General features: G+C 39.2%; 1 protein-coding gene across 2 annotated transcripts in view; it reads right to left on the reverse strand.

Moving 5' to 3' along the window:
• Positions 1 to 302: 302 nt before the first annotated feature.
• LOC117733454 (proline-, glutamic acid- and leucine-rich protein 1-like) overlaps positions 303 to 13473 on the reverse strand; it is a 35714-nt gene continuing 22543 nt past the window's right edge. Inside the window, exons 2-7 of one of the 2 annotated variants that reach the window (XM_034537128.1) lie at positions 12322 to 12629; positions 8701 to 8745; positions 8270 to 8314; positions 7166 to 7313; positions 6578 to 6739; positions 303 to 5863 (exon numbers count right to left, since the gene is read on the reverse strand). In XM_034537128.1, the coding sequence (XP_034393019.1) occupies positions 4737 to 5863; positions 6578 to 6739; positions 7166 to 7313; positions 8270 to 8314; positions 8701 to 8745; positions 12322 to 12372 (1578 nt within the window). In that variant the 5' untranslated portion in view covers positions 12373 to 12629 and the 3' untranslated portion in view covers positions 303 to 4736. The remainder of the gene's footprint in view (positions 5864 to 6577; positions 6740 to 7165; positions 7314 to 8269; positions 8315 to 8700; positions 8746 to 12321; positions 12630 to 13473) is intronic. The other variant, XM_034537118.1, reaches the window with a different exon arrangement.

Below are 13473 nucleotides of genomic sequence, written 5' to 3' on the forward strand. Positions count from 1 at the left end.
TGACAACCAAAGACTGCTCATATTCTTAATGCATGTTGTATTGGTCATCACTGATCCACAGTGCTTTCAGCTACACCCAATCAATCACACATTTCAAACGCTTCTTTTTTAGTGTTTTACTCATGAAAAGGTGAAGCTTTCAGAGTGAGTGCAGCCTGATGATTCATGCTGAGTCACAGGGACAGCTATTCGTGAGTGGGTGTTTTTAGCTCATTCCCTGCTTAGATAAGTGAGGGCATTTGCTGTATTTCAAAGCAGAGTATTGTTTGTACCCCAGGCCTCTACAACAAGAGATGAGTATAATGTTCGTAAAGCACAGACATGTATTTGGTAGCATTTGTTAGCATTTATTTTGACACAAAATCCACAGTTTTGTAGAATAAAGTAGAGCAGACGTCCATGTCCAACAAGGTAGAATTCCCAATGATCATCAATGAAAAACAATAAATACAACCCACTTTCTGGAAGAAAGCATCAGGATATACAGTATGTAACCAAACAAATATATCAAAAAATGTGCGAGCATCTCAATGTTTTCATTTTACATCAAAGTATGCATCATACATATCTATGCTATACACCAAGATACAAAATTAACTTGATATTCATGATGAAATAAAAATGTTTGGATATTTATATTGACAAATACCAAGAACAATCAACTTTGGCCTCATAATAAGCGACAATGATTTAACACCACAACAACACGGCCGACAGTAACTCTCTCACACATGCCTACAACACACTGAAGAGCTGCAGGTAGAATTGCACAAGGATACCCTCAAAGAACACCACAATTTGTAGCAATAATAATCTGAACTATTCCACATACAATCACATAAAGATACTTCAATAAATCCTGCGGTCTCATAGCTGCAGGAGTAAAGGGAGCAACATTGTTTCCTAGGAACAGGGTTTTCATGTTCATTTTTTTTTCCTGGCAAAACATTTTAGCCGTACCATGGCGGGCTCTGTTTTTATTTTTTTAATTCTTCAATTCTTAGCATTACAAAATAAAAGTCAGTAGAAATATAGAGTAAATACTATCTTGATAAGGAGAAGTAAACAGTCCTGTGCAGTCAAAACTCAACGAGGTAACAGTCTTATATCAGGCCTTGGCCTTCTGTGGCAATGAGGGGTGAGTTTGGGCATTTAGTCTGCTCTAGCTGCTGACAGTGCAAAAGAATATTAAACTAGTACTATGTACACTGAACTCGGATCAGTATGGCGTCAATGTAAAATCAGAGCTGGGGTCAAACTAGACTGTGCCACGTGCGTTATGATTACATTCGAGTCACAGAGTTACCCATCTTTTTGAAAAATTAATACTTTAAAAATCCCTAAAAGTTAACACTTTCAGAATCAAAAAGACAACTCTGTCCATCTCGATAAAACAATTGCCATGATAACGCTGGTGCACAAGAAATAAATACATATTTATATATATATTTAAATCTCTTCCTAAGTTTAGACTTTTATCTAAAAGTTACTATTGTTTATTTTTGTTGAATGACATTTTTGTCTTAACGTACACTATAAATTCATGAAGACTAGATCCAGTTACTACAAATATATTCTAAAACAAAACAAAACAAAATCTAAAAAATAAATAAGTAATCTTCACAGTTAGATTTTGAAGACCTTAATGTCTAAAATTAACATCACAAATCACTGACAAGACATGTATTGTATAAAAGTGGAGAACCCTCCCCTTCCAATTCATATTATAATATAATACTAATTTATTAATATTACTATTATAATATGTAATGGTTTCATTGAGCCATTTTATGATACGTTTAATATATAAGAAAATGGAACTCACTTTCCATTTCCCCCAAATCCACATATTGAATATTGTTGAATGTGAAACATATTTGGCCTCAATATAAACAAGATGTAACATATGGTTCAAGACCGAAGAAATGCATTTGCACCAAAATTATTTAAAAAAAATAGAAATGAAGTTTAGAAAAAGGAACAGAAACTTCATGGTACAAACATTTCTCGAACTATCATTTTCTTTGTGGAATAGGAGTTGTAATTCTAATATTCTAATAATGTCTTCAAAATCTTTTATATCACATATCACAAATCCAAATAGACAAAGGAGTCCAGAAGCTGGAAATGTATTCAGAATAGATGTTTATCTCTGTGACTCAAATGTAAACAAGAGAGGCACAAACTGGGGCTAAAGTAAAATCAGAAAATCTGAGTTTTCACTTGGAGAAACCTTAAACCAAAGGCAGTTACAATCAAGGGCCTTTGCCCAGCACAGCTCACGGATCTGTTCTAAAGAGGTAAATGTCTTTTTTTCACAACAGTTAATTTCCTATCAACCAGCATAAACTAGGATAAGGAAAACAGTGTGAATACTATTGCTAAATACTATTTTTGCAAGTCTCACATGTACTGTGTATATTTTATAAAGAGACTGCCAAGCACTGTTAGAAAATGTTTGCCCATTTGTTGTACGACTTATACACAATATACAGAAAACACACACACACACACACTCGCATAGCAGCAGTAAACTATAGAATGCCTAACAGAAAGTCTATTTTCATCTAGGCACCATACACTTTGATAAACATACATTAGCTAGAACTAGTGAGAAAATAACAACTGTCCAATCTTTAGGCAAGAAATGTACAGTAGCCAAAAGGCTTATATGTTGATATGTTCAGAGGGTGAACTGTCTCCGTCAGAGCATTAGCCACCTCTGGGACACACCTCCGAGTCACGGCAAAAGAGCTCAGCTGATCAGAGGATGTCAAAATTATCTTCATAGCGAACCAAAACCTGCTTGCAATACACGCAATATTTGTCTATGACAAATAAAAGGTATTATCAAGCCGAACCAAGGCAACGTATTCTGTCCACATAACTATAAATGAGTCGAAAGCTTTGACTTTCCGGTGTTAGACAATTGAATTGGTTTTGCACTGAGCCAAGAACACAACGAAGTGGCCTCAATTATCTACGGAGACGTTGGTCTCATAATAGCTACAGCAAGACAAACGGGTGATTGGATACATTCTCCTTTTTCTAAATATTGTTCTATGTTTCAGTCCCTTTTTGGAGTGAGAATAAATGACGAGAGTACATCTGTGCTATTCCCACTGCTAACAGGATCAACTTGATATCATCCTAGGAAGTACAGCGCATCACTCACGGTAAATCAACTTCACACTGAGGGAGAGACTTCTCTACTGAAAGACAATGTACAACTGACAAATGATGTGTAAATACAAAAACAGGATCAACTGGGATACATTTAGAGAAAACCACATTTTCAGCCAAAGCAGCATTACTGACTTTAAACCATCACCTGGTACATTTACAACTTTGATATCTCACAACCAATACTTGACTCATAAAGTACAATGGGCACTTTATTTAAAAGTGTGTTCTCAAAATCCACATCTGGCAGATTGTATTGCCTTGCTGCATTTTTGAGCACTTTTCCAGAGGTATAGTCAAGCTATAAAAATTCTCCGTAAACAATTTAAGTTTATCATTTTGTTGTGATGCATAACCTTTTACATTCATAAGTGACAAGATTAGGCTTTATGTTTCTGCCTTGTAAAAACTCAACAGTCCGTCCATGGAGGAATCAGATTTACATTGCCATGCAAAAATGGCAACGACCAACCAGGAACATGTTCAAACACATGAAATCCAAAGTCATTGTACGGTATTATCATGTAGCAGTCTGAAACAACAATGTATAATCATAATGCCATTGTAAAGCTTTGCCACTCGCACATTAAAATGTATGTTTGCAACCCTTTTCCTTTAGGGAGAAACATAAGACAATGTATAAAACACCCTACAACAAAAAGGTCAATCAAGTCTCGTTGAATGGTTGCGAACCTCTTCAAAAGATAGAATACAGTTAATTAAGATAATACAAGGTGATCCAGAAACAATTAGTTGGAGCTGCTCTTTTGAAAATGAATAGTTCAGTGATTAGTCTCCCATTTGTTTCAATGAAAAAAAGATGTTTGCAGTCTCGTTCAATGCTGCCGATTTGAGACATATGTTTTATCCCAACCTGTTACATGACCCTTTAACATTAAAATAAAAAATGTTGTGACCCCATCACACATTGCATGTGTCAAAAACACTGTGAGCAGGGCAGCTAAAGTTAGATATTTGCTTCTCAGATTGTTAAATTTGAAGAATTTGTAAATGCCGATAAAAAGGTAAAACTATCCACAATTTTACATTTAAAAAAAGCACCAAAAAAAGAGAGAAACACGACCATATCGTCTTTAGCAGAACTATGTTTCTTCTTTCTTAAACCCCCAGGTTGGGAACCACAGACTATTAGGGTTTTCCTTTCAAGGAGCTAAAATGCCTTTTTTTTGCCATGTTACATCATGCAGAGAAAAGAGAGATGAAAAGTAAACGGTAGAGGGAAAGCTGGATGTTGACACTGGTAAAAATGGACACAGTTAGCATGTGGGAAAATGAAGACAGCGAAGAAGCAATTCATTAGCATCTTCATCACCTCTGAGAAAAATATATGCCTCCTCCCGAAGCCATAAATAAATTAACTACAAAGTAGAACTTTCAGTTGTCGGCTTCTCTTTCTCATTTGAATACAGAGAAAACGAGAATCCATTACACATACTGTCCCCAACCATTTAAAGTAAAACCTACAAGACTTTTCACCTACTAGTCTTGATCACTTTTTTCACTTGTTTGACTACATCTCACAGGCTGAAAGCTTACGAGGACTTCATGGAGATGAGGGCCACGCCTGTCTTCTGGTTGATACTGGAGGGTGAAGAGATGTGGCCGCGCTGTTCAGCGCAGTCGTCCAGGAGTGGGGACTGAGCAGAGGCCTTCGCTCTGAGGGAACAGTCCACGCTGTCATGCAACATGTCTGCACTCTCCTCTTCCTTCACAGCCTCTTTTCCTCCTTTCCCAAAACGCCCCTTCTGTAGTTCCTCTTCCTCTTGTTCCTCTCTCTTCACGTGGCAACGACATACCTCGATGCCCGAGTCACCTGTTAGCCGCCGATGCCGGAAATGATCCTCCTCGTCATCTTCTTCTTCCTCCTCCTCCTCCTCCTCCATCTCTTCTTCTTTTTCTCGTTTTTGCTCTTCCCCGTTGTTGCAACGTGTGAAAACAGCCACAGCCTGTTTAGGGGGAGCCAGAGTGGACCTGGGGGCTGCACCAAAAGGCGGGTCCTCGTCTTCTTTCTCTCTCTGAATGGCCACAGCTCCAAGTGGGTCTGAGAGGATGAGAGGATGGACTTGACCAGGAGGAATGAAAGATAACAGAATGAGGGGAGAGAGTGGGAGGCGAGAAGGGTGTGAAGGACGGGGGTGCAAAGGAAGAGAGAGAGGTGGAGCTGAAGACGAGATTCCTTCACTGCCATTGGAGGGCCGTCTTTGTACCGGTATGACATCTGGAGTGGCCGCAGGTATAACATCAGGTCCAACTTGTGATGAAGGTGTCGGGGAAGAAGTTGGTGTGAAGTTGGCCCCAAACCTTGACACGACAGCATAGTCGCCCCCTGCTTCACTGGGTGTGGAGATGTGGCTGCTGTCGTACGTCTCGTCTGTCACCTGGACAGAGAAGGAGGTGCTGCAGGGGGAAGTGAGGGAGCAAGACTCGCAGGAGCAGCTGGTGTAGTTGTCAGAGCTTTGGGAGGACGTCAGGCCACTGGGACCAGGGCCCAGATATGGAGGGCAGGGGTGACGGTGGTGGTGATGATGGGGGTAAGAGGAGCTAGGACCCCCCATGGCACCTCCCTGCAGGGCGAAGACAGAGCTGTAAGGCGGAGGAGGGGTGCTGGGCTGCGCCGCCACCTCCTCATAGGAGGGCAACTTGAAGGAAGCCAGAAAACCTGTGACAAAAGAAATATCACAAATTCGGACAAAAGATTAGAGATACAGCACTCCATATTTCTCGTAATATTATTAATTTCCAACTTAAAATAGTCCAACGAATGCATTATATATTTTTAGTTTAAATGATGTTTGCTCAAGGCTACAGGGCCCAGCTGTACTATGTAAATGACCTTGCCTTTTTTAAAGTGTTTTCTTGGTAGCAAGGATGTTGAGATTAATTAGGACATTTTTCTTTTATTTAATGGTTACTGATCGATCTTTTATTTCATACATGCTATTTATTTTGTGTTTCTGTTGCCATTATTTAATTGTTTATGGTGTATTACCATCTTAATAAGTGGAGATGATTGCGTTGACCATAATATTACCGTATGGGTGTAAGGCAAAACATTTGTTGCTTATACTATTCAATATATTTAATAAAATGGAACTCCGTTTCGGAGTTAACAATTATTGGGAATCCAAATAAAACAACAAAACTGCAGATCTGAAAGTAGATGTGTTTACATTCTGAAAGCAGCACACTAAGGAAACCAGAAAATATATAACGTTCCTGGAATATTGATTGTGATATATTAAACACTGTTTTTACTGTATTCAATGCACAAGCATACCTTTGAAAAGTCTCAGACTCTGTAGGTCCCCCAATAGTAGATCTACACAATTAAACATAGAATAAACATGTGAGATGAGAACATAAATACACCTACTGAGGTCCAGCATTGAGGAAGGGTAGTTGCAGGCTCCATTATAGGCGATCAGATTGATCTCCCTCTGTCTCTGCTGCTGTTGGATCCTCAGCTTTGCTCGGCGGTGGCGGTAAGCGCAGAAACAGCTGAAGAGGATCAGCATCGTCCACAGCAGCCAGAACCCTGCAGAGAACAGGAAATAAAACCATCATCATTTAGGAAAATAAAAGTTTTGTTCTGTTGTATAAATTACATCTCAGATCTACTCGGGTTACATCGAGGCATAGACGGTTTTAAAACGACAGTAATGGTGATATTGTGTCCCATTACAGACAAATTATTTATGTTTCCCATATGCTGTCCATTTTCCAAAGCATTCTGTAATATTTTAGATGTATTTCTTATCTTGGTTAGCATTCATTTGACCACCATATCAACTTTCAGGAAACATACTTTCATTTCAGGAAAGAATTTTCTGCTTTTATTTTTTACCAATCTGGATGAATATATTAAGTCAAACGGTGTTACGCTTGGCACATTCAAGGACAACTAATACATGGTTTTTAGTGGTTTTACTGGTTGTTCCTCACAATCAGTCGGTTGACTCACACCAGAGTTCATAGTAGTAGGTACAGCAGCCCGTCTCTCCGCAGCAGTGCCCCGTTTCACACAGGTAACCTGGGTTGTTGTTTACCCCAGGACAGTACTTCGGACTGACGACAGGCTGGCTACCAGAACCCCCGTGATGCTTCACCACCTAGTGGACAAAACACAGCATTACATATCACTACGGGTGAAAATACTGTTACTGCAAAGATTAAGTAATGGTTGGTATGTCTCTGGTATTCCCTTTAGCAGGCGACAGCATGAGCGTGATCATACAGTGCTTTGAAGAAATACTTATCACCTAAGCTCCAAGCTGAAGCTTTTTTGCAAATGAGCCACCTCCATGATAACTGAGCAAACTCCTCTGCTGATGAAGACCATGAGAGGTAGTTGAAAGCTCACTTCACAGTCACTCCTCATTTCTGATTTTCAAAAAAGATCTTAAACTACTTCTCTTGATGGAGTACAACACTATGTAAATGAGGTATCATACAATGTATGAAAGCAGTACAACATATGTTGTTTGTTTATATAATTATTGATCTTCCCTGATCTTTTTATCTGTAGGATTTGTTGTTTACTGTGCATTTTCTTTTGTTATTGTGTAGATCTTCCGTTTTATTTTATTTTATCGAATACAAAGCTCCAAAAACATGTTGTAAGTGGATCTTAAACCTGACTTAGCTGGGGACTTTGGCCACTTGGGCTGTGTAACAATATCATTTGATTTCTAGATTTAGCAGTTTTGTATTGCGGTGTGGTTGGGTGTATGTTTGTGGATAATACTGTATAAAGTATTATATTTATGTTGATTATACTTATATGTTGTTCTTAGATGCAAAGCACTTTAAGTTTACATGTAATGAAGTGCTACATAAATAAAATTGCCATGACCAACTCTTGAAGGAAATATCTGGCTCTAGCTGGTACATGCTCCACTACCTTCACCAGCGTGTCTGTCTGTCTGGTGCTGTGTTGGTAGTGTACAGTGGTATATGAGACCAAGTCTTCAAATATTGATTAGTCCAGCTATAAGATTATTTTGTGAGAGTATAGTATGTTCGTTGGCAGCTACAGGTCAATGTTAAATAAAAACAAATCTCACACCTTATTAACTGTGCGCATGTCAGCCTCCTTCTGAGAAACAGCCACCTAAAATGAAACATGGAAGGACCTCTGTCAATTGTACAGTTGCATCTTAATTATCAGCAAGTCAGTGCAAGGGAGAGGCCAGTAAAGACCTAATCACAGATATCAACATCATAAAAAGCCGTCAAATTTAAATGCTTGTGGAGAAAAATCTTGATGAGCTCATACACTTCAGCAAAACCATAAACCACAATAATAATGCAGCAAAAAGGAGGCTTCTGTTATGTACATAGTTACCACACATGAGGCTGAGAAGTGTTAAGTAAAAATTATGCATTGCCATGGCAACCATTGTGGTTACGTTTTTTTCTTTTTACTTGTGTTGACAATGTTTTCTACTATCCAGTGGTATGAAGTGTTTAGTGGTGGTTGAAGGTCGAGCTTCCTACCGTAGCAGCTTCAGTCCCATCCAGCCCCTGCAGGGATATGGTCATCTAGGAAAAGACAGATGTAAAAAGGCTAAGAAGGAGCAGTAGTAGAGAGACAGAAATGATATTATGTTAATAGGAAGGAAAAAGAAAAAAAAAGGATCGGCACTGCATGTTAAAACTGACACGGGCACATGCTTCACAAGAAACAAATAATACTGTGCCGTCATTCTAGGAATCAAGCATGACAAAAAAAAGGCCACTGAACACATCTTCCAGTCTGACGACGCTGGTTACCCGACACTCCTGGCTCTTCAAGGAGCCGGGAAGGTCAATGGCTTTTTAACAAAACCTTTTTCTCCTCTGTGGTTCGAGATAGCGGACCTAGCTCTACCTTATACGTTCCTCATTTCTTCCGAACTCACACGTGCATGCAAAAGGTAAACCTCTAAAACTGACCTAAATGAACAACTAACTGTTGTCGGGGAGGAAAAAAAAGGATATAAAAAGAATATCGGTTGTCCTCATGAAATTATTTTCACAAGTCCTCTCAACAGGCAATGACACCTACAACAATCACACAGGCTGACCTACCTATAAGGATGAGTGCTAGAAAATAGGCACCTTTTGTAAATGATCATATAATGATTTAGGTCCACATATTATGGAGCACAAATAAATATGTGCGGTTAAGCAACTCAATGCAATTCTGTTAGAGTCCAGATAACAAAAATTCTGTGTGTCGCTCATGCCTCTCTATAAATGTCATTCAGACCTACTGTGAGGAAAAGAAAAATATGTCTGTGTGTGCGCTGCTGGATGTGGGGCCACTGTCAAAAACAATGTGGAGACACTGGGGGCTGTAGCCATGTAAATGAGACCCCTTTTGTTAACTGGCTGCTGGTTACGGAGTCAGCACAGGGAACAATGTTGGCTGCAGTGCGTGTGTGTGTGTGTGTGTACATACCAGTGCACACACAGCAATTATTAGGTTCACGTAATTACAACTACCTTTTTCTTTTTTTAAGTAACAAATGACTGAGCATAAAAATGTAACAAGCAGCTAACTCCACACACTGCGTTGAGGTTATAGTTAGCCTAGAGCCATTCATATTTACTGTAGTACACAACTGTACATAGCATACACTTCTTCAACAACTGGTGCAGCCACAGGTTTATCAATATTGCATTACACAATACTACATGACACGTTGGTGGATGAGACACATTTAATTAAGGAAATACTGGCAGAACATTGGACAAACAAATTAGTTTTCTGCCAAAAATTGATCCGGTGGCTGGCAACGCTATGTGGCCAAGAACCCTTAACTATTCCAGGCAGCACATTTATTGCTTGTTACATTTTTCAATAATAGTGCGGATACAATACTTAAATTGCAAAAATGTATATGTTGTTTTTTACAAAACATTTTATTCAGGCTTATTTAACAAAATAAGTCAAAGCGTTTAAATCTATTTGTACAAGCCGGACCTGAACTTTGCATTCATGAAATATTCTAAAAAAACAGCAAAATTATGATATGAATCAAAAAGAATATATGAATAAGTAGAGCATAAATCTGAGCAGACGTGCCAGCTCTGGGTACAATGCAGGTTGTATTCCCCTGTTATACAGACAAATTTTGTTGGATACCAAATACGTATCTGCAGGAGTCAGTGTATCAGGGACATTCCTGCTGACAATTAACCATTTGCTTCAAGATTCAAAATGATTTAATGTTTTCATCTACTTTGCTACAGTTCATTTTATACAAATAAGATATTCTAAAAACTGTGTGTTTGTTTCTGAATATTGTGCGACAACAAAACACAACAGAAAGTCATGGTGCTTATCCAACTGTCAAATGTAACCTCAGGTGGTTCATAAGTTAGCTTTTATACTGTTATGAAAGTCAGTCGAGAGGGTTTTCAAGAGGGAGCCGAGTTCCTGTGGTAAGCCCACCACACGGCAGAGAACACGCACACGGGTGTGAAGGGATCGTTCAGACTTCCCCAGAGACCACAGGCTAACCACAAATGATTTCCACCCCTTGGGGTCCTACGGTTCTCAAAAGCACGACAACAAACACACACCTTCACCAACACCATCTGAGACGACATGAACCCTGTGAAGAACACGCCAGTGTGTGTGTGTGTGTGTGTGTGTGTGTGAACCTTTTACTGCCACATGAACCTAAAAATGATGAGTGAGGGGAAAATCAAATGGAGGCAGACTGCGAAAGGCTGTAAAACGACAACCATTAAATCAAAAGATAATTCAGCCGGCAACAGTACAGTAAGTGAAAACATGCCATTATGTAATGGAGTCAAGATCACCTCCAACGATGTTAAATTATAAAATGGCCATGAAAATAAGATGTGCTTAAGGTGAGGTTCTAACTATTCAGACTTTTACTGCGAAGCCATCACGTGGGTTTAAGAGATGCACTTTCAGTGTCATATTTTAAGAATGACAAAACCTTCTTTGTGGCACAAAATAAAGGGTCCAAGCATATTAAGACAGAGACTGCATCTTTATATGGAGACCTACTGGTCTTTACCAGAATTAAAATAAAATGCCACAAACGTGACACACTTTTAGACCAAAAACTACTTACTAGGGGAAAAAAGGTCATTCTCCAACTGTCCTTTTTTACTTTCTTGATGAAATGTTATAATTTGGAAATAATGCACTTAATTATAATTATGCCAATAAAGCAAATTTGAACTTGACAATTTTCTCTACTCACAAGACTTTCACCTTTTAGTGCCAGAGGGTTTGTGGTCAATTCTATTTTACATGTCAGGATGACAAGCTGAACATAGATGTCCGTTTCAAATACATTGGAGCCAATGTAGTTTTCATTGTGTACAATCCTAAATATTGTCTGTCAACAACAACAGACTTGAAAGAAGCATCATCCTCAGAATTGAGTGTGCAGTGTCCTGAATCAGCGGTGTGGTGTTCTCCTGCTGGACAAGCAGATGTACGTTAGATTTATTAGGCTATAAGGGTAATGCAGTTAAGGCTCTTTTAATCTATGGTGCATTACAAAACATTTTGTTAGCTACTTTGCTTGAAACCCGGGAATCAACTTAAAATCTAACACAAATCAACAAGTTGCAAAATACTGCTGATATCAATACTAGGTAACTTCTAACATTTATTTAGTTAACTGTGGTACCCTCTCAATTTATAATTTGAGTTTAGTGACCTTGCAGTACAATTTTTTTTTATTTGTCACATATTCCCATATTACTCAGGACATTCAGTTGTGCATTAGAGGGCCCTCGCTTACTTATTATCAACTTGTGCATTAACGACAGCATAACAGACATAAATGCCCTTGTCCCCAAACAATCCTAATAGAAACCAAACCTGACTGACTTTACTGGAAGCAAAACATGTGCTGTAATGATGCGGCAAATGCACCTTTTGTCCTCGAGAAATATGTCAAAAGGAAAAAAGGGACAACGACTCAAGATGAAGGAATGAAAAGACAGATGGGTAGCGAACAAGTTGAGGCCACTTGTTTGTCAACAACAACGCAGACCAACAGAAGCTTGTTGTTCTGCAGAAGAAGTAAAGCCCAGCTGTTGGCAGCAATGTTTATGTCAAAGGAAAGCTGTGCAGTGCATTACCTCCTCAGCCTTCAGCCCGAGGCAGAATGTCAACGTTTTCTCTGGATCCATGGCGAGAGCTGAATACCAAGCTAAACAGAGAAAATGTCAATGCAGAAGTGGGATGTTATTCTGCTAAGCCCCCATCACTGCTGTCCCACTCCACAGACACGGCGGCCTCCCCATCCGCCATTGCCCGGTCGGACGGACGGACGCCCCTCCCAGACTCCGCAGCAGCCTCCGGAGTCCCCGGGACAGATTTCCGGTGTATGTTATGGATGGGACCGCACGGGTATCGCCGTGCAGACGATTCTGTCGTCGACTGCAGTCTGCAGTGGTGAAATAAAGAATGTTTCACGCGTTGTGTTCGCGGTGAGGGTCGGAGCTGTGCATGATGTCATGCTTCTCCTGCCCCTAAAGGACTTGTATGGGAGCGCTGCGGCTTTGATTGGCCGGAGCTCCCAGCAACAGCCGCACACAGGCCGCCTCCTCAAGGCTTTAATCACACTCTGTTGCTTTATTAACTACTGCTGAGCATTAACACCGAAACACCTGTGCATTTTTACAGTTGTTTCGAAACTATGGAAGCCCATTTCTGACACTGTGAGGAAAAAATTAGGATCCTGTAAGTCATAATTATGAGATGCTAAGTATCGCTAGTTAGTCGAAATTATGAGACGCTAAGTCATAATTATGAGAGATAGTATGGTAAGTCATAATTATGAGATAGAAGAGTAAGTCATAATAATGAGATGCTAAGTCATAATTATGAGATAGTAAGTCATAGTTATGATATAGTATTAATTAATCGTATGTTTTTTCTGTGATTAACAGCGATTAATCGCAGTATGCGCAAAATTCAATAATGAACATAGACTGTTCATGCTGTTGCCTGATAAAAGACAAATATTTAATGAACGTAGACTGTTTATGCTGTTACCTGATAACAGACAAATAACACCCCACAGCCCCCAAATAAGGGTCCGAATTAGGAGACTCTAGGTTTTCAGGTAAAACCATAAAGATAATGATAAAATAATATCATAATGTAAACTACAATAATTAATAAGCCATTTTCAAATGCTCCAAACACAACTCACACAATCGTAAAAATAAGAACTCAAGTATCATATTCATAATTTGCCTTAAATCAGTTTACCGTCCAGTTTTCTG

The sequence above is a fragment of the Cyclopterus lumpus genome, chromosome 1 (genome assembly GCF_009769545.1).
Source record: "Cyclopterus lumpus isolate fCycLum1 chromosome 1, fCycLum1.pri, whole genome shotgun sequence".
NCBI classification, from domain to species: domain Eukaryota; kingdom Metazoa; phylum Chordata; class Actinopteri; order Perciformes; family Cyclopteridae; genus Cyclopterus; species Cyclopterus lumpus.